This window comes from Sesamum indicum, linkage group LG3, assembly GCF_000512975.1.
Source record: "Sesamum indicum cultivar Zhongzhi No. 13 linkage group LG3, S_indicum_v1.0, whole genome shotgun sequence".
Lineage (NCBI taxonomy): Eukaryota > Viridiplantae > Streptophyta > Magnoliopsida > Lamiales > Pedaliaceae > Sesamum > Sesamum indicum.
The window spans coordinates 19,947,352-19,970,770 of record NC_026147.1 but is presented as its reverse complement, the minus strand read 5'-3'; the positions used below and the strand labels follow the sequence as shown (position 1 = coordinate 19,970,770).

The following is a 23,419-nucleotide window of genomic DNA, read 5'->3' as shown; positions in this document are numbered from 1 at the left end:
TAGAGAATCGAATTAGATAATTTGCAGCAATTGACCGATGCAAAACTTTCTATTTACATATTAAAGGATGAGTGCTACATATATAAACCCATCACCCTCACAGATGTTCCCATCAGCATCCATAATATAGCACATATTACTCCAACTAAAGAGAAACATAAAAACCCACTTCTAGATTTGCCTGAACTTCTTGAAGTTGCAGAGGTATTACCTGCAACAACGTTCGTGTTTCGGGCATTTACTCTTACGCTACTAAAGCTAGGCATACGTTTGAAGGCCTTATTTACCAAAGCAGTTTCAGAAGCTGAAGCAGGAGTAGTTGGTATGGACTCCACAAAGGACCAGAGAGCAGAGGAGAACCATGAGTCCGTACCATCATCCTGTTTGCTGCTTCCGATTTCATTTGCTCCGGTGGCATGATTAACAAAATCATGATTTTGACTTTGATGTACAACACCTAAGCATACCAAAAACTTGCTAATATTAGAAAACAATCCAGTACTAAATCAAGAGCTCTTGAAGCGGCTTAACTCCCCCATCCCCACTTGGGCCAAGAGTTTTCACCACCTTGAAGATGACATGGTCTTCCCATACCATCCATCTGAGCAAGAGCTCTAAGATTAGTCAAAGAAAAGAATAAAAGGTGTGCCATGAATATTTGAGTAAAACCATTGATACATTTGTAGCATCTAAAAAATGCCATGATATGATTCTGCACTAACTTTACTACCTGAGGTTGATGAAGGAATGCGGTCCTGATTTGCTTCTGCAGCAATAGCACTGTAACTTTCCTCCTCTGTCCTTAGCTGACAGCTGGTTCTGTTCGCAATGTTAAATTGTTGCTCCAGCTGGTAAATTACTCTTGTATTCTCAAGATTGTTCGAGTACAAGCTCGAGTCTGGGTTCATAACTCCATTGTCAAAACTACGCAAATAGGATTGGGACATCTCCCAGGACTCACCAGCTCCCACCTCAGAAATAAACAAGGATGAATCTTGGAACAGATCAACCACATTCAAACCATCAAAGTCATCAAACTGCAGGTTCTCCAAATTACTCCCTGGTTCATTAGGATTTTGTGTGGTTGGCTCTTGATCAATTAGATCGTTCATTTCAAGAAAATCTTCAAGGAAATCTTCTTCAAGAACACAAGGATCTTGCACATTAATGGTTGGAGCAGAAGAGACCTCAGGTGCCTCAGAGAACTGTAATTGACTTGTGCCTGACTGCGTAACATCCAAATTACCTGGTACATTTTGTAACTGGCTACATGGTTGGAGCATGCGTAAAGACACATCCCTCGAAGTATGGTCAACACTCTGAGTCTCCTCCTCACCAGTAAAATGATCCAAGACATAGCCATAATCCACAACTATTGGCTGAACAGGGATGGGCTCATCTGCTATCTGGTTCATGATGTCCTCAAAATCATCCAGAGAGGACGTATGTTGACAATTAACTGTTTCAGTATTATTGATAGGTGAAGTTTCACTAGCCTGCTTAACCGAATTCTCCTGCTCGATGAGACACTGGACTTCAATTTCATCATCAGCCCAGTCCTCTTCCCTAAAAGGGGCACCATATTGCTCGCCATTTTTGGGACCAGGCCCGCTCTTCTTGTAGACTTTGTACAGAGCATAGTATTCCACGGCAGTCTGGCATCTTTTCAGCTCCTCTTCAACCATCGTATATTCATGCATCACCCAGTCTGTGCGCTCTCCGCTGGGTGCACGACCTCTATAGAAGACTAGGGTCTTCTTTATCCCAACAGGATGAGAACCACATGAGATGACACGGTCCTTCCCAGTTGCTTTCCAATATCCATGCCCCGTAGCCCGATTGGACCTTGCTCCATTTGGATATTTCCTATCTCTAGGACTAAAGAAAAACCATTGCCTGTCACCAGTTTTTAGTTTTGACATCCCTGCATTTCAAATATGTGAAAATTTCAGTAAATTATGCCATCAAATACAGAAAGATAAAGCACAAGAAATGTTCGCAACACTGATAAGTGGGTATAGAAGTAATCGAGTAAACAATCAAAGCCTCAAATATTAAGAAACTGTTAAAAGCACAAAACCACACGTACACTCAGTTGGCTATAAAGACCAGCAAACCTACACTAAAATAGGTGGGCAAGCAAACTACCATTTCCATAACTGAGATTTCACATTGAAACAAATACAGAGGTTTATAATTAAGACATTTCTGCATACAAACACAAATCATTCAAACACAAGGCATACAAACACAAATCATTATACGTATCCGATCATTTATTTACTACCAATGGAAGTCACATTTTGCTCTTTCCTAAAAGCCAATTGAACCAAATGTTTGCCAGCAAAAATATATCATCAAAGCAATTCTATTCAACGCAAAAATTTGAAACTTTGATACTGTAACTGAAAAAGAACAGTAATTCCTCATGAAAAAGCACACAAACTAATCAACAACACACGGCGTTAGCTTCAATCTTATAATCAGCAGTAGACAAATCAAACTACAGAAGAAAATCTAAACCAGAAGACCCACATTGAAAGTCAATTCACATAAACCGGAAGGCAAAACCAATCAAAAAAGTAAGCAGACAAAAACGATTCCATTAAGCAAAAACACAGAGAGTGCCAAAACCCACCAGGCAAATCCTCGGGGTCCCACTTGTAAACATCGGTCTCACCGATTACATCCATACGGTGGCGTCTACGGCAGATCTTCCTCTTCAGATAGTAAAGCACGAGCTCCTCATCGGTTGGGTGGAATCTGAATCCCGGAGGAAAAATCTTTCCGTCCCCCAAACAACCCGAATTCACCTTCATCTTTTACCAAAAATTTTAATCCAATAAAACCATTAAAAAAAAATTTTTTTTTGAATGAATCGTTGAGGGACAAGGGGGTTTATGTGTGAAAACGAGAAACCTATCAGCAGAAGAAAGAGTGGTTGAGAAGGAACCGCTAGTAGCCAAAGATGAAAAAATGAATTTAACTTCTCGTGGAAAGGGAGAATTCATCTGGTGTGAGTGAAGTGCACTTAGCTCTCGCTGTGGCGCCTTTCTCTTTGTTGACTCATATGGAATTTTTCCTCCATTCAAATTTTACTTTGTAATTATATTTTTAATAAATTAATTATTGCCGCACGCACTCTTCACCATAATATAAAAAAAAAATCATAATGTTAGAAGAAGAGAAAAAAAAAATTATGAGAAAAACACAAATGTAGTGTGAAGTGAGGAGAAAGGAAAAGAAAGAAATGTGGGGTAAGATAGAAAAATAAATAAATAAATTGTAATATGGATTTATCAAAAATATTAGGAAAAAAATTTAAATTATAATTACGAATTTATTAAAAATATAAAAATTTGTAAAAAAAAAAACATGAAAAATGTGAGAGAGAAACATAGAACAGTAGGTTGAGAGAAAAATGAGATAAAGGGTAAATTTAGGTATTTAAAAATTGATATAACAAAAAAATTTATTTCATAATAGTATAAATTACAATGGGAGTCTCTTTAAATTTATTATAATTACGAGTAATTTAAAAAATTATAAATATCTTATGAAATTAACAATTACAAGTAATCCTTCGTTAATTCCATGACATATCTATAACTTTTCAAAGCTTAAATGTATATTTATAATTATGAAAAATATTATAGGAGTTGGACATAATTTACCATATAAAAAGAATAATAAGAAGGGTCCAATCACATGTTAATCCAGCAATCTTAGGATTATTCTTAGTGATATTTTTGACCAAGTTATATCTATAAAAGATGAATTTATTGAAATTTATATTTCATACTATATGTATAAATTAACAGTGAAAATTATTTTTTAAACATATACATAATGTAAATTTTACATAAATAATATTTGTCACTTGTCTATTAAAATAATACAATTAAAAGAAAAATCCCCACTATAAATAGAGCCATGCTTGATTGATAGAAAGAGGGGAAGAATTCTTTAAAAAAATTATTTTATTCGGAATTTTTGGTTTTACCTACATTAATTTGGTGTCGTATGTGAAAATACTAAATATATAGAGTAAATTACAATTATTTTTATAATATTTATTATAATTATAAATACCTTCTTATTGTTTGAAAATTTAAAAATACTCCCATCAAATGAGAAATAATTATGCAACCCCTACATAGTAAAGTGGATATTACTACTCTACTCTTGCTGAATTAAAAAATAAATATATATACATATATACATATTTGAAAAAATATAAATAAAAAATTGAGGGTAAGTAGAATAATACTCTGCAGCAATATTAGTACATAAAATTATTTTAATTTTTTTTAAAAAGTATATAAAATTATAATTTATAATAAAAAACAAAATTGGGTAAAAGTAGTACCATAAAGTGCACCATAAATGATCCATCCTTCTGGACCTGGGCCCAAATGATAACCATGTCTCCGGCCTGTTATCAGAGTGATGGACCTGTTTATTGACTTGGGCCTCAATTGGTGCTTATTGAAATAAATAAATTTATAGTTAAATCACATTGACACCCCTGAAATTAGGTAAAATTACACAACTCCCATATCTTTAGCAAAATTACATTTATATTTCTTGAGGAGTTTTAATGTAATATTTTTCGGTGGGTGTTTGTGTAAGTTTTGTCTTTAAATAAGAAATGTACTTGTAATTACAATTATAACATTAGGGGGTATAATTATAATTTTACAAAAGACAAAAGGTATTTGTATATTTTGGCTTAATCTCGAATGTTGCAAAGTAATTTTTAATTACTAAATTATTTTAAATAATAATTCAATTAAAATTTATAAATATGTATTCTTAGTGTATTTATTTAATTAGTGGTGTATTTAATACAGCTAGTTATTTGTTCAAACACCAATAAAAATAAAATAAAGGGGTATTTTTGTCATGAACATGGTCAAAACGGAAGTCCAAAAATTAGAAGAGCATTTCAAGGATATTAATGTTTTTTTCTTGACCGACACCATTTATACTATCAAAATAAACTCGTTAAATTAAAATAAAATATTAAAAAATTATTTAATAATTTAAAAAAAAATCAAACTTATTTCCAACAATATTTAGAAAATACATTCATAACTATAATCATACCAAAACGATCAGATCGATGCATAAAACGACTGGTCCATGAACTACTGCCATAATTAATTTCGAAAAAGGATATGGTACAATAGATTAAGCTAAAAACTTGAACTTAGCAAATGTGAAATAAATATTTGTAAGTATAAATTGTACTGCAGCCCAAAATATTTTAATATGTTACTATTATTTTCATTATTAGATCATATCTCAATCAATTATTCATACATACATGTCGCCAGGGTACAGTCTAATGAATTGAGTCCGAAATTTTGAGTTCGAACTTAGGTGGATGAATAAGTGTGATGGGTGCGTTTGGTAAAAAAAATATATATATATAAAGTAGTTAACATATACTTTTCCGTTTCTTGGGAGGGGGGGAAGCGATGAATTATTACTATAAGAGTGAATATATTACAATCATCAATATGAAATATCTATATCTAGCAACCATTGATGACTATAATAATCATATATTAATTATCAATATCAGATAATTATATCTAATAAAAAATTATTATTAAAGTAGAGTGACACATACTACTAAAGTAAGATAAAATTATATATGTTGGTGGGGTTCGAACCTATGACCTGATATGAATATAATAAATTTTAAATTCTTTAAATGTATAGTAGTTAAAATATTTTTTTTCAAATTAGAATCCATTATTCTAAATATAATATAATATCTCTTGCAACATAGTTCAAAATAAGAGTTTGAAATCCTTTCAATTTATAAATATCTAAATAAATTCAAGAAAATTGTTAGTGGAAATTTGTAAATGGACATTATTAGTTGTATCTTATTATAATCATTGAAATGGACCCTTTTTTTATAATCACTTTTTAAATTAAATTTGATTGAAATCACATTTTGATAAAACTATAATTTATAATTTTTTTGTACCACCGCAAGAAATGTTAGTTACAATCTACATTTTTATAATTAATTTTTATAAAAATTATGAATTCATCGCTATGATTATTGTTTTAAAAATAATTAATTAGAGGGAAATGGACCTAAACTCAAATATTAACAACCACAGAAGGAAAATTACAAAAGTAGACATAAAAGCAACAAAATTATAAAAAGATCCCTTCAAGAGTAAGTATCACTCACCTTTAATTTGACAAAGCAAAAGGTCCCAAAAAAAAAAAAAAAAAAAAAAACCACATATGGGACTCAATGTGCAAATTGACCTGAGTGTGAGACCAAAAATAGAAACAGGTCCACTTATGGGACCAAAAATATAATTTACCCTTAATTTGAGTATGATATTGTAATGGTCTTTTTAGATATTGATATTAAATAGAAATAATTATAATCAGTTTATTCCAATCAATTGTCACTTGATTTCTTTTGTCAGTAAATTTTTTTATTTTTTATAGTGTATTGGTAACTTGACAAAATGAAATGATTATTTTTTTTGTTTAAAAAAAGAACAAAAAAAAAAAAAAAAAGAACAGCAGAACCCTCAAACATTTTAGTCCTAAAAGGGTTGTCTTTATAGAGAAATCAAGAAAAACAAAAATTAAAATTAAACTATACAAATATTCAAAAAAAAAAAAGGAATTTTTTATAATATTATAAATAAGTAAATTATATCCTTATAAAAAAAGTTTTATCAATTTATCTTCATATACAGGGATGTAAATTACTCAATTTTAAAAAATATTAGAGGACAAATTGTTATTTTTTTTAATTGAGATGTAATATGCTCATTTACAATATTATATGGGTAAATTACATTAAACCTACAAATATCTCATTAGCCAAAGATGTGGAGTTCAATTACCATCTTACCCTTTAATTATCAAGGGCAAAAAGGCCAATAAATTCAACATGTACACAGGAAAAATAGAAAAAACAACTAAAAAAAAGTGAAAAATATTAAAATATTTTCACTTCAAACTAATAAATAAAGTAATTATTTGGCATTCGACTTAAAATGATTCGTCGGAGTTCATTCAAATTTGACTTATCAACAAAAAAGAAGAAAAATAATCAGTTTTAAGTACATTTTTACATCTCGTACAGTCTAAAATTCAATTTGAATTTAATTTAAATTATTTAAAAAAACAAAAAATATTTATAGATATTGAATTACTCTAACTCAATTAATATTTAAATTAGTTATAATTTATTTAAACTTAATTTACTTAATAATTAATTAAAGTCAAATGTAGTATTAAAGTGGACAAGCCTTGATAAGAAATTCTTTTGGCCAGCTCGGTTACACTCACCCTTGACAAGAAAAAGACCAAAGTGAAATAATTTATGACAATCAAAATACATAAAATAAGACACAATGATTTGTTGTTTGTCGGATCCTATTATTAGTCATCTTCCCGTTGCAATTTTCCAACGAATCTTGTGAGTTTCTACCCTTATTGTAATAGTCCAGAAATTTTCCTCCAAGATTCTCACAACTGTCACCGCCCTCACAATATCCGCTTCCCCTATTCTTACAAATTCTGCTTTCTTGATATCTCTGTCAAAAGATTTGCATTTTCTTCCCATACCCATTGATCTGGTCGCCAAAATCCCACTCCGTTCGTCTCTGTAAGTCTCTTGACAAGCTTTAATCGCATTCTTGTTCATAATACACATCTGGGCTTTGAATTTTTCCTCGAAATTTTTTGTGGGCAAGTTTAACTCCATTGTGGAAGTAATTAAGGGCAACTTGATTTCATTTATGTAAATGTAGCATCTTTTAATTTTGGTGGAGGTGATTTCTTGTTTGGGGTTTCTTTAATTGTGTGTAAAGTTTGAATCTTGAAAATTAGGTCTTGTTTGGGTTTTGATTGATTGTAATTCTCGAATGGTGAATTTGATGTTGCATTATTCTGTGTGTATTACCCCATGAAGTTGAATAATTCAGGCTTTAATCCAAAGTGCATTAGGTTTATTCTGAAACCATGTTTGGGTGTATTAGGCTCTCCAGTAGTTGATGTTTGCTTTTCTTTTTTTCAGGGTACATATGATGTGCCGTATGTTTTTCTAGAGGTTTTGACCTGATAATTTGATAATTGGAATCGGAGAAGGGAAATATTGAAAGATATTACAAGAATGGTGTTTTGGGAAGCGTATATCAGTGATGAATCAATGGGTACATTTGCCCCACTAGTGGTGTATTGGTTGTACGCCGGGTTTTATCAGCTTCTTCCTCCTCTAGATAAGTATAGGCTGCACTCAAGAACTGAAGAAAATGAGAAAAATTTGGTGCCACTAAGATCTGTGATCAAAGGTGTTCTTCTCCAACAATTTGTTCAGGCCGTCGTTGCAGAATTGCTCTTCTTGGTAATTGCCTTATGCACAAGCAAATTTTCAAAGTTCTTTAGGTTATCATGTTGGTAGAATGAGTGTATATTTCTTCTGCATTAGGCATGGAGTGCTGGCACTTTGTTTACTAACGATTACATGAGTTTGAGCTCCAAGATATTATTTATCCTATACATAATTACAGACTGATTCTCACAGAACCCCGACTGTGTCAGAAGGAACTCGATAGTTTGAATTCAGATTGAAAGTTTTCCCTTTAAACCCTTTTTCTGCGACAAGTTTTTTACGAGCATCGCTGGCACCAGTTAGAGTTCTTTTTCTTTCCACCCCTAAGTTTATTCATTTTTATGTCCAAATTCTAAATTGACTCTGTATAAAGTTTTGTGTCAGGGCATCAGTATGTACAGATCAGATCTATTGCACGTTAATGTTATCAAATTTCTATCTTCTACTTTGACTTCTTTTCTTCCTTGGGCAACAGTATTCCATGTTCAGAATAGAACTGTAATGCATAAACTATGACAAAGATAGTAATTGACAGAGTTAGTTGAAACAAACCGATACCAAATATTGGAATATATCTTTTGATTTTATTAGTGTTGCAGGTAACTTCAAAAGCAAGTTCTCCCGGACACACTGTTCAACCATCTCTTCCTGTTCAAGTCGTGCAATTTGTAGTTGCTATGCTGGTCATGGATACATGGCAGTACTTTGTGCATCGATATATGCACCAAAACAAGTTTTTGTACCGTCATATCCATTCTCAGCACCATAGATTAGTTGTCCCATATGCCATTGGAGCTCTTTACAACCATCCGTTGGAAGGCCTTTTGTTAGACACATTTGGTGGTGCTATATCCTTCCTTATTTCTGGAATGACAGCCCGTACTGCTGTTTTCTTCTTCTGTTTTGCTGTTATCAAAACCGTTGATGATCATTGTGGGCTCTGGCTGCCTGGCAACATCTTCCATCTGCTTTTCCAAAACAACACTGCTTACCATGACATCCATCATCAACTCCAAGGTACAAAATTCAACTATTCCCAACCCTTCTTTTCCATTTGGGACAAACTGCTGGGAACATATGTACCATATACACTTGTAAAGCGGCCGGAAGGGGGTTTCGAGGCGAGGCTGAAAAAGGACTAGTTACATGTGACCTTTAGTCTCCTCTCGATTGTTACAATCAGATCTCCGTTGGGGTTGTGCCACTCTGACTTGAGAGTCTCATAGGTTCTCCAGTAGAAGTTCTGTATGTTAGTGGGAGTAGAATCTGTAGCTCCAGAGTTAGATTGATTTATTCTTTCTCCCAAATTATGACCACTGTGTACACAGTTTATTTCTTCGTTAACTGGCCAATGATTGTGACGGTTCAGTTAACACTTGTTGTGTAGTAGTATCAATCTTGTGGTCAGATTTGGTCACATCCTGATAAGATCACATTCTGTTGAAATTGTATCTCTGTGGATTTCAAGATGATGTATGAAACTAGAATGGTTGATGAGGTTTGAGTATATGTTACCTGGGCTTAATCATTGATCATTAGCCATTGAACTCATTGGCTTGCAAACTTATGAAACTTCATTGTACCTTTCAAACAAGAATTCTGTGTTGCATTTTCATAACTGACGAGACACAGCAAATTCAGCGTTGAATCCAATGTTTAATGAAGTAAGCATGTTTTTAGGTTCAAGTTCATGCATCAAAAGGGCCTCATGTAGTTCTTCCTACACCTCTACCTCCAACTTTTTGTTTTCTTTTATTGCCTTGGTTAACTTGTTCTTGTTCTTGCCTTGTCCCTTTTCGAAATGTGCTCTAGATGCATTTTGCTCACGAGAGAAGTTAAGTTGTGAGGAAATTGACATTCGAGGTTGTAAAATTCCGCGTTGCATTAGATTGAATGGACATATTTTTCTTCCATTTTTACTGTAAGTTGGAAAGGCGCTTGTTTTGGTGGATAAATCAGAGAACATGAACCTCTCTTGGCAATTGGACTTTTGGGAATTTTGTCTGGAGCAGCAGAGGTGCACTCTCTGTACCATGGTTTGTGAACTGAAACAACAAATGCCAAGAATCGGAGTAGATCACTGCTCTGTGTTAGGGCCTCGCCGACCTATTGTTCAATGCCTCAGGATTATTGTTAAATTGACAATACATGATTATAATCTAGCTAATCATTGCACTTATTTCTTGGGACATTTGGAATATCAGAAGATGAGCCAACTTTGGGGGATTGACAATAAAAGCCAACAGCAAGATTGCCTTGATGAAGCTGTAGCCCAAGCGGTTAATTTACTTTCATTTTCCTGTGGAAACTCAGCCTGGAGTTCTAGTAACTACGCTCCTGAGATCAGATCATTATGACATAAATAATGCCCTAAAGATACAGTATTTCAAATATACCCTATATGATTCACCAGCATACAAATTCCCATCAAGAAATTTGCGAGGCCAGCTGATTCAAATGCTGTTATTAGTATAAAATAGAATAAATATATACATTGTTAGATAACTGAAAACAAAAGTTGCATCCTCACCAATAATCTCTGCAGGAACAAGACCCGTCCTTGAACCTGTGGAACCGAGTGCGGTCCCTGACAATAATCTCCCGACAGTATAATTTTGAAACAAGCTTGATCACCACATGACAATCCCCACATATCCTAAGATTCTTGTTAATGTTTATGGGGCTCCTGTCATCTGAACTAACCAAACCAAAAGCCAGAGCTAATTTCTCACTATGATAAGACAATGCATTCTCCTTCTCTTCATATCCGATGTCATGCAACACACAACTAGTCTCAGGCTCATATCCAAACTCTCTAATCTTAGAATTAATCTCTTCTAGTTTTCTGTAAATCTCTCTCCATTTAGGATGGCTTTTATCACCGTTGAAAAACTGGAATATTACACCGTTCATCTCAATATAGCTAAATCCAGGCACCTTTTTAATATCCTTAGTCTTCATTGCCTCTCTCACCCGCCCCACATCAGTCCACCTCTGACGTGCAGCATAGACATTTGACAGCAAAACAAAATCCCCACAAGTATTTGATCCCATCTCGACAAGCTTTCTCGATGCCTGCTCTGCCATTTCCACATTCCCATATGTCTTAGAGGCCCCTAACAGAGTTTGCCACAGCACAGGATCTGGAGACATGGGCATAGATTCTATTATCTTGTACGCCTCATCTAATCTCCCAGCTCTCCCCAACAAGTCCACAACACTTCCGTAATGCTTCACATTTCTGCTTATGTCATGTTTCTCCATCAATTCGAAAAGCCTGACCCCTTCATCGACCATCCCTGCATGATTACATGAACATAATGCTGCTAAATAAGTGACACCATCCGGCATTGGCCCAAGCCCACCTCTCGCCATGCGATTAAACAGTTCGAGTGCTTTCAGTCCATTACCATCCATTGCAAAACCCATAATCATGGTGTTCCATGTGATTACACTCCTAGAACACCTCATGCCCTCAAACACACTATATGCCTTTTCCACCACCCCACATTTGGCATACATGTCAATAGCAGCATTACAGACAATTACATTCTCATCCAAGAAACTCTTCCTGATATAATCATACACTTTATCACCCTCTTTAATTGCACCTAGCTGCGAACACGCAGAGAGAGCACCAAGAACAGTGACCTCATTTGGCATCATTATGCCCCGTCCATCATCGTACCCTTCCATCATCCTATTAAACAGCTTCAGAGCTTCATACGGCCGGTTTCCCTGGGCCAACCCAGAAATCAAAGCATTCCAACTAGCAATATCCCTCTTTGACATCCCATCGAACAGCTTGCAGGCAGTGTCCAAATCCCCACACTTTGCATGAGCATCGAGCAGTGTGGTCTGTAACAAAACATCTGCATCAAACCCAGACCTCAAAACCTGCGCATGCATTTGAAAAGATTCAATTCGCGCCAATGCGCGGGCGCAGGCCTTGAGGAAGAAGGAACAGGTGAGCGCATCGGGCTTGCAGGGGGCACGCAACATGGAGAGGTAGCACGTGACGGCATTGATAGGATGGTCGCTTTGGGCGTGGCCTCGGATGATAGCGTTCCAGTCGTTGGTCAGAGGCAGGGGGAGGACGCGGAAGACGGCGGCAGCGTAGGGGAGACCACCGAGGGAGGAGGTGGCGCAGAAGTCGAGAAACTTTGAGCGGGAAGGGTAGAAATGGAAAAATCCGGTAGTTAGGAGGTGGGCGTGGAGTTGTTGGATGTGCAACAGAGAGGTGCATTTGTGTAGGAGCGATTCCACATAGGCCATAGAGCACTTGTCATTCTAGCCAATGCCTTTTATAATTTTTCAAAATTTTTCATTCATTCCGTCAGATTTTATTTACAAATATTTATTTTTCTAAAACATGGCAAGGGCATAATTGACAATTTTACACCCTCATTCAAAAATTAAATAATTTTATCAAATATCATACGAGTATTTGTAATTTTTCAAATAACAAGAGAGTATTAGTAATTATGTTAAAACCTCAGTGAAGATCGTTGTAATTTACTCTAAAATTAAAGGGAACATATTACTTTCGTATCTAAGTGATTAAAAAATTTTAAACATAGAGTTGAATCGACAGTTATTATTCTTTGTTGTTAACTGTTGTTAGTACATGATGTAATTCTAAACATGGTACTTACAACTACTTTGTCTTTTATATTTTCTGCTACATTCAGCTTTGATTATTATTTTTAGTCTGAAAACGACGAGTTGAGTTATTCAACCGATTAAATCCAATCGAATAAGAGTTAAAATTACTCCTTGCCCCCCTCCGATTCCTTCTTCCTCCTCCACCGTCCGCCACGCAGCTTCTTCCTCAAAAGAGGGTTTTCTTCAAATTGCACAGCTAGATTTTTAAGCTTTTTTTCTTATTATTCTTCTTCATAATTTTGCATAGTTTTTTTTTTTTTGAAATTTTAACATAATTATTTTTTATAATTTTATTTATATACATAAAGGACAATAAATCATTAAATTACTAGTTCCTATAAAAAAAAAATTACTAATTACTCTTTATATTGTACATATAAATAAATATGGGACTGATAATTTTCATAAAAATCATAAATTCAAATAAATTATCTATTATTAATAATAATTTTTTTTAATTACAATAATTTATCATTCCACTCAAACAATATATACCACAAAATAAATGGGATTCTAAACAAATTATTAATTCATACTCTATCACATTTATCCAATCGAACCCTATCAATTATTTATCTCAATCACAAAATAAAGCACTCTAAATTGTTTAGAACCAAAATTATTTAAAAAACTGGTTGACCTGTTTGCAAATTCAAATTATTTAGCTCCAAAATAAAATAAGATTTTGCCCGACAAACCAGTTGAAAAAGATTTCGCGAGTATCTTCCGAGCCCCCGAAGAAGCATCTAGACACTTCCAGCACCACCCTCCCACACCGCTCACCTATAAACTCTCAGTCTTCAACCCAAGGAGTCCCGCTGCTCCTAAACCCATTATCCAATTCAAGACTCCTCAATACTTTGGACTTTCGATTCATCAAATCCTGCCGGAGTTCCAGTTTGATCAAGAACTGAGCCGAAAATGAGGTACTTTTCGCCGGGTTTCATCTGTTTCGAGTTTCTTTTCGTATTTGCGTTGTGGAAAGTAGTGGTTAGGGTTTAGCATTGGCGAACGTCGTTTTTTATTTATGTCCTTTTTTGGGCGTCTGTTGTCGATTTTGATTGGATTTTAGTTTGCAGTGATTGTAATGAGTTCTAGTTGTTTGTTGAGTTTCTTAGCTGGGGCAGAATTTATTTTGTTTTTAGTTCATTGTACCATTTTTTGGCTTGGTTGATTAATCGTGAGGTTGCTAGTTGCTTGCGTTTGATTACCGGTTTGTTGTTTTAGTTGGTTGTAGTTCTGTGAACTTGCAGAAATTGTTGGATATTTCTAATGTTTTGAGTGATGATCGAATTCAACTGATGTGAACTTCCCTTTGGATCACATGGTTACTGAATGGTATGTGTAATATTGTTGTAGTCAAGTATATTGATGAACAAATCGGGAATCTCAAATTTGTTGAGGTAGTTGAACTAAAGTGGTGGGTCTTTCACCTGGCTTACATGATATCACCCATCAAGAATTGACGGATTCTTGATGGTGATGACATCGTGTTGCAGAGTGGAGACTACAGAAATTAGGTTGAAGTTGGCAAGACTTCTGATTTTATAATACGAGATTAAGGATCCATCTCTTGGTCCTGTTAAGCATGTAGAGGCCATGCTATGATAAGCTTGTTATCTTATAAAAGATGTGCTGAAGGTCACCTATGGGATGAGAACATAAGTTCAAATCAAGAAATGGGTTCACTTGTGAGGTAACTTAATTAGAAACCCAGAGGAGGTGAAGAATAGGGAACAGACACATGCAAGTGGAAACGCTCTGCCCCCACTCACAGGAAAAAGAACTAACATGAGGAATAATATTACAAAACCTTAACTTTCTCTTACTCTTCTTGTGTTCTAGATGATATGCGTTCATGTTTTCCTCTTGGCTTAAGTTTTATGATTCCGTGACTTGAAATATTCTGAAGATGCATAATACAGTGAGATTGTTCTGGTTTGTTTGTTCTATGTTAAGCTGTCCTTGTTTGCCATGTTTTGTGTTAAATGTTTGTTCCATAGCTGTAATTTAGATTGCTGCTAATCCATTGTCTCTTAAATTTTACTGCCAATTATGTCTGCAGCCGACATCCGCTTGTAAAATGGGCTCAGCGGTCTGACAAATTATTCATTACTGTGGAGCTACCTGATGCAAAGAATGTGAAGCTTAATCTTGATCCAGAAGGGAAATTTTTCTTTTCTGCTACCAGTGGAGCAGATAATACACCATATGAGATAGATATTGATCTTTACGACAAGGTTGATGTGAATGTAAGTGTTGAAATTGTCCTTTAATAAGAGCAAAAGGCAATATCTTTCCTTGATATTATTTAACAGCATGTCCTTTTTCTAGTGTCGAAGACAATGGATGTTAAAAATCGTTTTAACTTGAGAATTTCAGGAGAGCAAAGCTAGTTTTACCTCTAGAAGTATATGCTATCTAGTGAAGAAGGCAGATAATAAATGGTGGAGCAGGCTTCTCAAGCAGGAGGGAAAACCACCAGTGTTTTTGAAAGTTGATTGGGACAAATGGGTAGATGAAGATGAACAAGACGAGAAATGTAAGTTAGATATTGTTTAAGATTCTAATTTTACTGTTCTTGTCCCACAGAAGAATTTAGGAAAATAAAGAATGTGAATCTGGTTAGCATCCTTAAATCATTAGACTGAAACCATTTTACTTTTTTCAGCTGGTGGCAACATGGATTTTGGCGACTTTGATTTCTCGGTGAGTAGCTATCTTGTAGTAGAACGGTCGAAAAGTAGTAATGGTTATTTATAAAAACAAATGCACAAATGCATAAGTCTATAATTATGATCAGTATAGTTGCACTCTGATTCTGATTTGGAGAAATGTTTCCAATTGGTTTAGAAATTGAACATGGGCGGACCTGGAGATTTTGATGCTGAGGCCGATGAAGGTAAATTCTTCATGAACCGAAAGTCATGTACACCGCAGCATGTCTCTTGTGCTTTGCGCTTCAACTGAGAAATCACATAGCGTGTGCTCATGTGGAGTTTCACTAATCTTTTCAATATGTTACAGACGATAGCAGTGACACCGACGAAGAGACCAAGGAAGAAACAGCCTCTGCTAATGGTGTATCTGAAGAAGCACCTGCTAGTAGTGAACCTGCAGCAAAAGCATGACCGGACAATTGCTTTTGTCATAATGTTACGGGACTTTTTGTTGCATGCATCTAACAGTGGCTACCTGGGGAGGGGACGTAGTTTAAGTTTTTATTTCTTTTTTTTATTTCTAATTTAAGTCTCTTTCTGTCTACTTTGCTGTGTGATATATCTTGTTATCAGGATTGTACAAGTGGAATTCATATGGATGTTCTTGTGGTTTGTGATGTTCACTGCCGATGCCTTCACCATAAATTCATGAGAGACGATGAATGCAGAGTGCAACTATACAACTCTAGCTCCTCTTCTCCGTCTCTTCTTTCTGTGAACTGTTGTGCATTATGTGATTCTGGGGTTCTATATCCACCATGATGTTTGTTTTTGTGGCATATATGGGCATAAAGAAAAGAGTGTTTTGCGAACGTATCCTGGAGATCATTAAGCCTAAGATTCAGTATTGTTTTTAGCGTGATTTCAAAATTGTTCCATCTGAATTTATTTTTAAGGTATCCTTTTCGGGGGATAGGGAATAAGAGAGGGAGAGTGGATGTATCGTGAAAGTTCTAATATATTTGGTGTTGGAAGATATATTAAATATATTGGTTATATATATATAATACCGATATATTTTAATGTTTATATAAGTAACATATAATTTAAATTTTTTAATATTGTAATATCTACAATATGAATATAAAAAATTAATTAAAAAAGCAATAATAAAATTGTTTTCATATTTAGAAAGTTATGGTAGTATTATTTTTAAAAAGATATTTTAAAAATATTAATTGGGTCTATCTGTTAGGTCCAATTCGGTGGGGCCTGGAATTCAGGTTTTAATTCGAGTTCAAAATTTTGTTGGTGGGCTGAGTCCCAAATATTAACAAAAGCATCCCAAATTCACTCTGTCGTCATCCCTAAAATCAAATACAATTCCGTGATGTTAGAAGGCGGATCCGAGGAAAAACTTGGGCAGGGCGATTGGCCCTTATCCTTGTGTACAAGTGAAAGAGGAGATGGCCACGTAAACTGTATGTGCGTCAGTCGGCCTACTTCTTACACCCGTTCACTAATCCAGCGAGGCCTGCTGCTCTAATGATTTTGTACTCTTCAACTGCACGCATATGCTTCAACAAATATGAAACTCCACAGCGGAAAATTCGAGAGTACGTGCTGAACTGCATAAAACAAGAAATGACACATCCATTTGGCGTTAAACTGCACCACAGGCTACCATACGTTGCTGGACTTTATCATTGCCTATCTGCAATCCCTTTGCCTCCATTTTCAAGGAGAGTTAGCGGGTACAGAGCGCCCCGCCGAGTGATATTAGGGACTGGGGTCTCGATTTTGTCCCAGCTCATGAACATGCATTCTGGCAGTCTTGTTGCCAAATCGTTCATCGCCTCCGCCAGGCAAAAGGGTGCTATCGAGAAGGTGAAAAGTTTTGTCTTTTTTTCTTCTTGTGGCTGTATATATGTACTGGGGTTCTTGAGTTTCTTCGTCGATTTCGATAGCTTGATCAGAAATATTTGTTTTGTTGGTATTGATTATGGTTGTGGGGTTTATTGGAAGGGATGTTGTGAGCTGTTTGGGTTCTGGCCTGTTTGCTGTTGTATTTATGTGATGTTGGAGAAGGCGTTGAAGTAATTTTCCCTTTTGAGGATTATGATTATGACTTCCTGCAAATGTGTTGGTTTGAAAGTAAAGTTACATAGAGGAGATGTACTTTTATTCTGCTCAGTGTTGCCAAATGAGACAATTGATGCTACATCTCTTCATGGGAGCTATCCACTAATCAAAGATGAAAAATGGTAGCCACCGGATGGATAAGAGATCAAGAGCAGGACGATGAATATTAAAATATGTGAAGGAATGTTGGGAACTTTTAGAAACTTGGCATCAATTTTTGGTGAAATTTGGAGTTTTCAGCAAGTTGTGCAAAGGAATGAAGATTTTAGTTGTCTAGTTGCGATTTTAGTGATGCTTGTGCTTATTAAACCAATGCATTTTCTTAATGTGAAAGATTTTGCAATTTGTTGAGAATTCTGAAATGTGAATCCAAGTAGGAGAATTATGAAATAGTTACTCTCGTACTGTAAAACGGAGATATGATTAATTGACATGATTTATTTTTCAATTGTTAATGCTCTTTCATCCTACCACTATTCAGTGGGCATCTTCCTGATTTGAATTGCGATGCATATCTTATTTCAATTTTTGTCTCTGATCTGAAGGTATTAGACAACGTGGAATGGCCTGAGCAATTTCCCTTCAAGGACGAGGATTTCCTGCGATTTGACGAGTAAAGTCTCTTGAATAATTCAGCTCCTTATTTGAGGAATTTTCAGTAGAGTTGCAGGGGTGATCTTGTCCAATGAATTCCTGCAATCTAGACTCAAGTTCCTGCAAAATTGGTTTTACAATATACAAGTCAGCTTTTGACACCCCCCACTTCAGTTATTCATTAAGGTTCTCTTGGACGACACGTGCTGATTACACAAACTTACTGAGAAATCGAGATCTTTCATTTTATAATAATTTGGAAGTTCCAGGGTTGAAACCAATATGTGAATTAGGATCAATCGAATGAAGGTGTAATTACCAACTTCAGGTGTTTTTTCTAATATTCTTTCCTTCTCCGTTTCAAAACATTAAAACACATTTTCATTTTTTTTCACATAGTCATGTAATATGTCTAAATCTGTTTGTTAGAATAGATTAGACTGGAACAAACAATTTAAAAAGGAGGGACCTGATTGGCCTCTTGTTCGATAGTGTTACATAATAGTAGTGGTTATGCTATGAAAAGTAAATAGCCGGGAAAGGAGCGTGGGAGCTAATCTTGTTTCCATCCTCAAGTGGATACGAATGTAAAATATTGCAAAACAATGGATGAGTATGAGAATGAAATATACAAGCATCTTTCTTCCTTTGTTTCATCTTATGAGCCCATGAACTCGGAACATGTAGTTTGTTACAGTTGTTCTACATTTCTATAGTATTTAAGTAATTACAAAGCTATTCAATAATAGAAGTTACTTATGGGCCTTCTTTTGTCCTAACAATTGAAAACTACGTGATAACTTGTGTGTGAGTCATTACATCCGGAGCCGCACTCCTCCAATTGTCAATGGTAGCTGAGAACATGTTTCTGTTAGTAGGACATCATAGGAGGAAAATTACCTCATTTAACAATTCAAACGAGCCTGCCAATTGCCAGTCAATTAGCAGCTCCGTTGCTCAATTGATGCATCGGTTTTGTTCTTGGTTTCTGCTAATACGTAAAGCCAGCAGTTAGTTATCTTGCATAGATTTTTCAGTTGAATGACATGGAGATTCTCTCTCCAGGTTCAATTATCACTCCTCTCTCTCTGCTCGTAATCTCTGCTTGCTCTATGTGAATGTTTACAAGTTACAGTTCAGCTCTGACAAAATTAAACTAATTCTGTGCAATGAGGAATTATCTGTGATACTGCATTGTTCAAATAAACTTAAAATTCCAGGTCGCCAGATACATTGTTCTATGAGTCTCCGCGCTTTGTGACTCATATCGATGATCCAGCGATTGCTGCACTCACCAAATATTACTCTGAGGTTTTTCCACCGAGTAATACTCCTGGAGTTGCTCTGCTTGACATGTGTAGTAGCTGGGTAAGTTTACACCTTATCTTGATGTTGTCCTCTTGATGAAAAAAGTTCCATGGACATCACACGATTCTTATGATTTGTCTAGGTCAGTCATTATCCTAAAGGTTATAAGCAATCAAGGATAGCGGGAATGGGTTTGAATGAAGAAGAGCTAAAGCAAAATCCAGTGAGATCATCGTGCATCATTTTCATTATTATTGTTGTCAATCATGAATCGAGTGATCAGAGTTATTTACTTAATATTGACTATAATTATTCTCGATATATTTGTTTTAACGGTTGCAGTCCTCTAGAATCTTCACATTATACATTTCTGTCCATAGATGTATTATACTGTTGAAGAATTCATGAGCTTCCCTTCATTGCATCGTAGGTTTTGACTGAGTATGTTGTGCAAGATTTGAACGTTGATCCTAAACTCCCTTTCGAAGACAACACCTTTGATGTTATTACGAATGTGGTAAGTTCGTCTTTTCCAAATGGGTCGATAATTAAGATTCATGGCTTATAATCAATAAGGCGTTCATTTGATTCACACTGGTTAACTCCCTTGCTATTTTTCAGACAAGTTTTCCCTTCTTCATTCGTCTTGCTTTACTAATTTTAGATGCCTGTATGAATAGATTTTCTGTGTTTCAGGTTAGTGTTGATTACCTAACAAAGCCTATTGACGTTTTCAAAGAGATGTCCCGGATACTCAAACCAGGTGGACTTGCTATTATAAGGTATAATCACTAATAATATTCACACGTAACTAAGTTATGTACAAGCGCAGCACTTGTTTACTAGCAATACATTCTTCTAAATCTCTGATGCATATTAGAGGTTTTGTCAATATAGTGCTCGTAATTTTGGAGACTTCTTGTTTATTGCATGTTTCTCTTTCAAAACCCCCTAAAAATTTGTAAATTATGTTGCATATAAGCTTCTCCAATCGCTGCTTCTGGACAAAAGCAATCTCAATATGGACATCAACGGGCGACGCGGATCATGTGATGATAGTTGGAGCATACTTCCATTATGCTGGAGGTTTTGAGCCTCCTAAGGTAATTGGCATGGTTTTTTGGCTTAACAATTTCGCGCAAGTCGACCAGAAATATTTGGATTATATAATATTACATGTACGAGTTCAATGATATGTGTAAAATAATGTGTTCATAAAAAAATTGGAATGGGCTCCCTACCAAGTGTGGAACATTTCTAATGATAACTGCGGATTCTTGTGTGAGAGTCTTGCGAGATGTAATCTTTTACACGGTTAATCTAGCCCCCCACCCCCCCCTCCACCCCGCCCGACTCTGAAGCGGATCGACCAAGTCAATGACGGATTTTTATCTATACAGGGAGGCAACCATGTCAGAATCCGATCTTGTTCTTCCTTTACTTCATTTCTCGCTATTTGTATCTGAAAATTATGATCTTCTAACTACCTAGACTTGTTTACAAGTGTCGTGGCATTTCGGTTGCTCAAATTGTGCTCGTTGTCTTTATATTCTTTTAGGCTGTGGATATATCGCCAAACCCTGGCCGCACCGATCCGATGTATGTTGTGTTCTCGAGAAAACCAGCAGCCTGACACTTGATCAAGAATTAGTACCCCAGAAACTGGTGAGCTCCTGTGAAATTTTCTTCGAGGAAGAAAGGGGAGTTCTTGTGCAAAAAGTACTTGTAGATGTAAATTTTGGGTGAGGGACGTAGTCAAAAAATGTATTGTGATTCACTTTAATTTGAACAGCATTCGGAAATTTATTCTGGGCTGATTGTATGTTTTCATGTAACAAGATTTTGTAAACCAAATTTTATTGGGATGATTACATTTATATTCCCTAATCTATATTCTATTTACATAATCCACTCTTGTCTTTTACATAATTTTTATTGATGAAACGCATTCCGCAGAACGAAGAAAGCAGCAAAATTCTGGCAACGTTGAACAAAATTAGAGAATCTAGTATTTATCCATCTTCATTGAAGCAAAAGTATGTACAATTGCGAGTATAATCAACACCGTAGAAAATTATATGAAAACATACAAAAGACAGATTCTGAGGGTGTTTGGGTGAACTTGTTGGCTTTTCAAAGTATCTTATAAGATGTTCGAAAATTTATGAAATCTTAAAGGGCATAAGCTAGCTCTTCTAGAAAAAACAAGGAATTTGCTATTTATTTTTAAAATTTTAACAAACCGATTTAGTTTTAAATTATATTGATTACAAATATGGTTTATGTAATCTGGATACTTCAAAAACTTATTTTGAACATAAGATTTAATATCTTATTTGATGAGAGAAAATAACGATTTTTTCTTTTAGAATTTTTTTTCAAAAAGTTCTTTTTCCTTATAGACACGATATTGTGACATTGAATATTGGTTTTCAATTGGACCATACGCAAAAAAGTCTCTTATATATATATATATATATATGTAAAGAAAAATAATCTCGATCTACCGCATTCTATTCTCAAAAAAGTAGCAAAATGCCCATACATTTGTGAACCACACACTCCACCTACAATTTTTCTTAATTTTTACCTATCAGAAAGACTTTTATCCCTTTAAATGTTAACTATTGAATCTTGTTATCTACACTAATTATAAAAAAAAGTAAAAAACTTTCTTTTGTGACTAATATGGAAGGTATTATGTGTTTTCTTTACATAATTTGTCCTTTACTCTTGCATAACACACTCATTCTTTTCCTTAAAAAATGAATTTACCAATTTATAAAGGATAAAAATAAAAATTTAGTAGGGTGGGATCTTACAAAGGTATAAATCTTTAATAATCTTTAATACTAATTTGTAAAATATTGTTCAAAAATATTATTTACAGTAATAAGTCTATTTTATTAAATATATATGATGATGCCCTTTAAACCTTTCATGGACTCAGTCCACTAGTAAAGCAAATTAGTCCACCAACAAAGCAGATTAGCCCAGTTGGCCCATCAGCAGGGAAGCAAGGCTCACGGACTTATCTGCTACTTTATTGAACTGATAGGCTAGACAAACAAGCCCATTCCAACCAGACATGCTATCATACAGTTGGGTGGACATTTCATATAGCTTGTTAACACATAAGTGCACGTCACCCTAAAACATCTCCAGGTGGTTTAAGGTAAATCGGTAACAATCAAGCTGGGAAACCACTACTAACCAACTATCGAATTTTTAGGGAGATATGACAGTGTTTAGTCCCACTCACGTATCTCAGTCAAATCTTGTCCAAATCACAAACAACTTTTTGTGGATGATAGCCATCTCAAAGGGCTTTCCAACGGTGTATGGTGCTATGCAACAATCCTCATATCCTACTCTGTACATGCCTATAAATAGAGGCTTTGTGTAATTATTTGGTTACATCATTATTCACACTCAAACTCTCACACTCTCTCATCGTTTTTTCTTGATTTTTAAGCTATTCTAAACTTATATCTTGCATTCCAACGAATATTCATTATTCTCACTTTAATTCAAGTTTTTCTTTTTATTTCTTTTTCAATGTATTACTGACTTAAGCATTAGAGTGCTAACCTCTGTTTTGTAGGGTTAGTCCCTGATAATTTTGATTTCACGGAAGATCCTTCAACCCTTATGGTGTGGCAAA

General features: G+C 35.0%; 5 protein-coding genes across 5 annotated transcripts; 3 read left to right on the top strand and 2 right to left on the bottom strand.

Moving 5' to 3' along the window:
• On the bottom strand, positions 1–2,980 carry LOC105158914 (NAC domain-containing protein 17-like). The gene is made up of 3 exons (XM_011075828.2): positions 2,639–2,980; positions 731–1,924; positions 1–457 (listed from the first exon to the last, which is right to left on the bottom strand). Exons 1-3 carry the CDS (start codon positions 2,817–2,819, stop codon positions 75–77), a joined length of 1,758 nt encoding a protein of 585 aa, XP_011074130.1. The 5' UTR covers positions 2,820–2,980; the 3' UTR covers positions 1–74.
• Positions 7,411–9,893, top strand: LOC105158913 (sphinganine C4-monooxygenase 1). Its single transcript, XM_011075827.2, has 3 exons — positions 7,411–7,660; positions 8,072–8,398; positions 8,986–9,893. Exons 2-3 carry the CDS (start codon positions 8,168–8,170, stop codon positions 9,526–9,528), a joined length of 774 nt encoding a protein of 257 aa, XP_011074129.1. The 5' UTR covers positions 7,411–7,660; positions 8,072–8,167; the 3' UTR covers positions 9,529–9,893.
• Positions 10,836–12,661, bottom strand: LOC105158912 (pentatricopeptide repeat-containing protein At1g34160). Its single transcript, XM_011075826.2, has one exon. The coding sequence runs from the start codon at positions 12,659–12,661 to the stop codon at positions 10,913–10,915; it is 1,749 nt and encodes a 582-aa protein (XP_011074128.1). The 3' UTR covers positions 10,836–10,912.
• Positions 13,758–16,490, top strand: LOC105158911 (uncharacterized protein OsI_027940-like). The gene is made up of 6 exons (XM_011075825.2): positions 13,758–13,977; positions 15,117–15,303; positions 15,434–15,593; positions 15,723–15,760; positions 15,905–15,953; positions 16,079–16,490. Exons 1-6 carry the CDS (start codon positions 13,973–13,975, stop codon positions 16,180–16,182), a joined length of 543 nt encoding a protein of 180 aa, XP_011074127.1. The 5' UTR covers positions 13,758–13,972; the 3' UTR covers positions 16,183–16,490.
• On the top strand, positions 17,018–21,662 carry LOC105158910. Its single transcript, XM_011075823.2, has 8 exons — positions 17,018–17,598; positions 18,399–18,466; positions 19,668–19,815; positions 19,898–19,978; positions 20,186–20,272; positions 20,452–20,537; positions 20,738–20,858; positions 21,314–21,662. The coding sequence occupies exons 1-8, from the start codon at positions 17,257–17,259 to the stop codon at positions 21,386–21,388; spliced, it is 1,008 nt and encodes a 335-aa protein (XP_011074125.1). The 5' UTR covers positions 17,018–17,256; the 3' UTR covers positions 21,389–21,662.

What these genes read in the sequence shown, in the direction of transcription:
- LOC105158911 (XM_011075825.2), top strand. An exon ending in ACGACAAGGTTGATGTGAAT is followed by an intron (nt 15,304 to 15,433) that starts GTAAGTGTTGAA and finishes TGAGAATTTCAG; the next exon opens with GAGAGCAAAGCTAGTTTTAC. An exon ending in AGATGAACAAGACGAGAAAT is followed by an intron (nt 15,594 to 15,722) that starts GTAAGTTAGATA and finishes TACTTTTTTCAG; the next exon opens with CTGGTGGCAACATGGATTTT.
- LOC105158912 (XM_011075826.2), bottom strand. Translation starts at nt 12,661, where the DNA reads ATGGCCTATGTGGAATCGCTCCTACACAAATGCACCTCTCTGTTGCAC.
- LOC105158914 (XM_011075828.2), bottom strand. Translation starts at nt 2,819, where the DNA reads ATGAAGGTGAATTCGGGTTGTTTGGGGGACGGAAAGATTTTTCCTCCG. An exon ending in GGACCCCGAGGATTTGCCTG is followed by an intron (nt 1,925 to 2,638) that starts GTGGGTTTTGGC and finishes TTTGAAATGCAG; the next exon opens with GGATGTCAAAACTAAAAACT. An exon ending in CATTCCTTCATCAACCTCAG is followed by an intron (nt 458 to 730) that starts GTAGTAAAGTTA and finishes TGGTATGCTTAG; the next exon opens with GTGTTGTACATCAAAGTCAA.
- LOC105158910 (XM_011075823.2), top strand. Translation starts at nt 17,257, where the DNA reads ATGATTTTGTACTCTTCAACTGCACGCATATGCTTCAACAAATATGAA. An exon ending in AAGAGCTAAAGCAAAATCCA is followed by an intron (nt 19,979 to 20,185) that starts GTGAGATCATCG and finishes ATTGCATCGTAG; the next exon opens with GTTTTGACTGAGTATGTTGT. An exon ending in GGTGGACTTGCTATTATAAG is followed by an intron (nt 20,538 to 20,737) that starts GTATAATCACTA and finishes GTTGCATATAAG; the next exon opens with CTTCTCCAATCGCTGCTTCT.
- LOC105158913 (XM_011075827.2), top strand. Translation starts at nt 8,168, where the DNA reads ATGGTGTTTTGGGAAGCGTATATCAGTGATGAATCAATGGGTACATTT. An exon ending in TTGCAGAATTGCTCTTCTTG is followed by an intron (nt 8,399 to 8,985) that starts GTAATTGCCTTA and finishes TTAGTGTTGCAG; the next exon opens with GTAACTTCAAAAGCAAGTTC.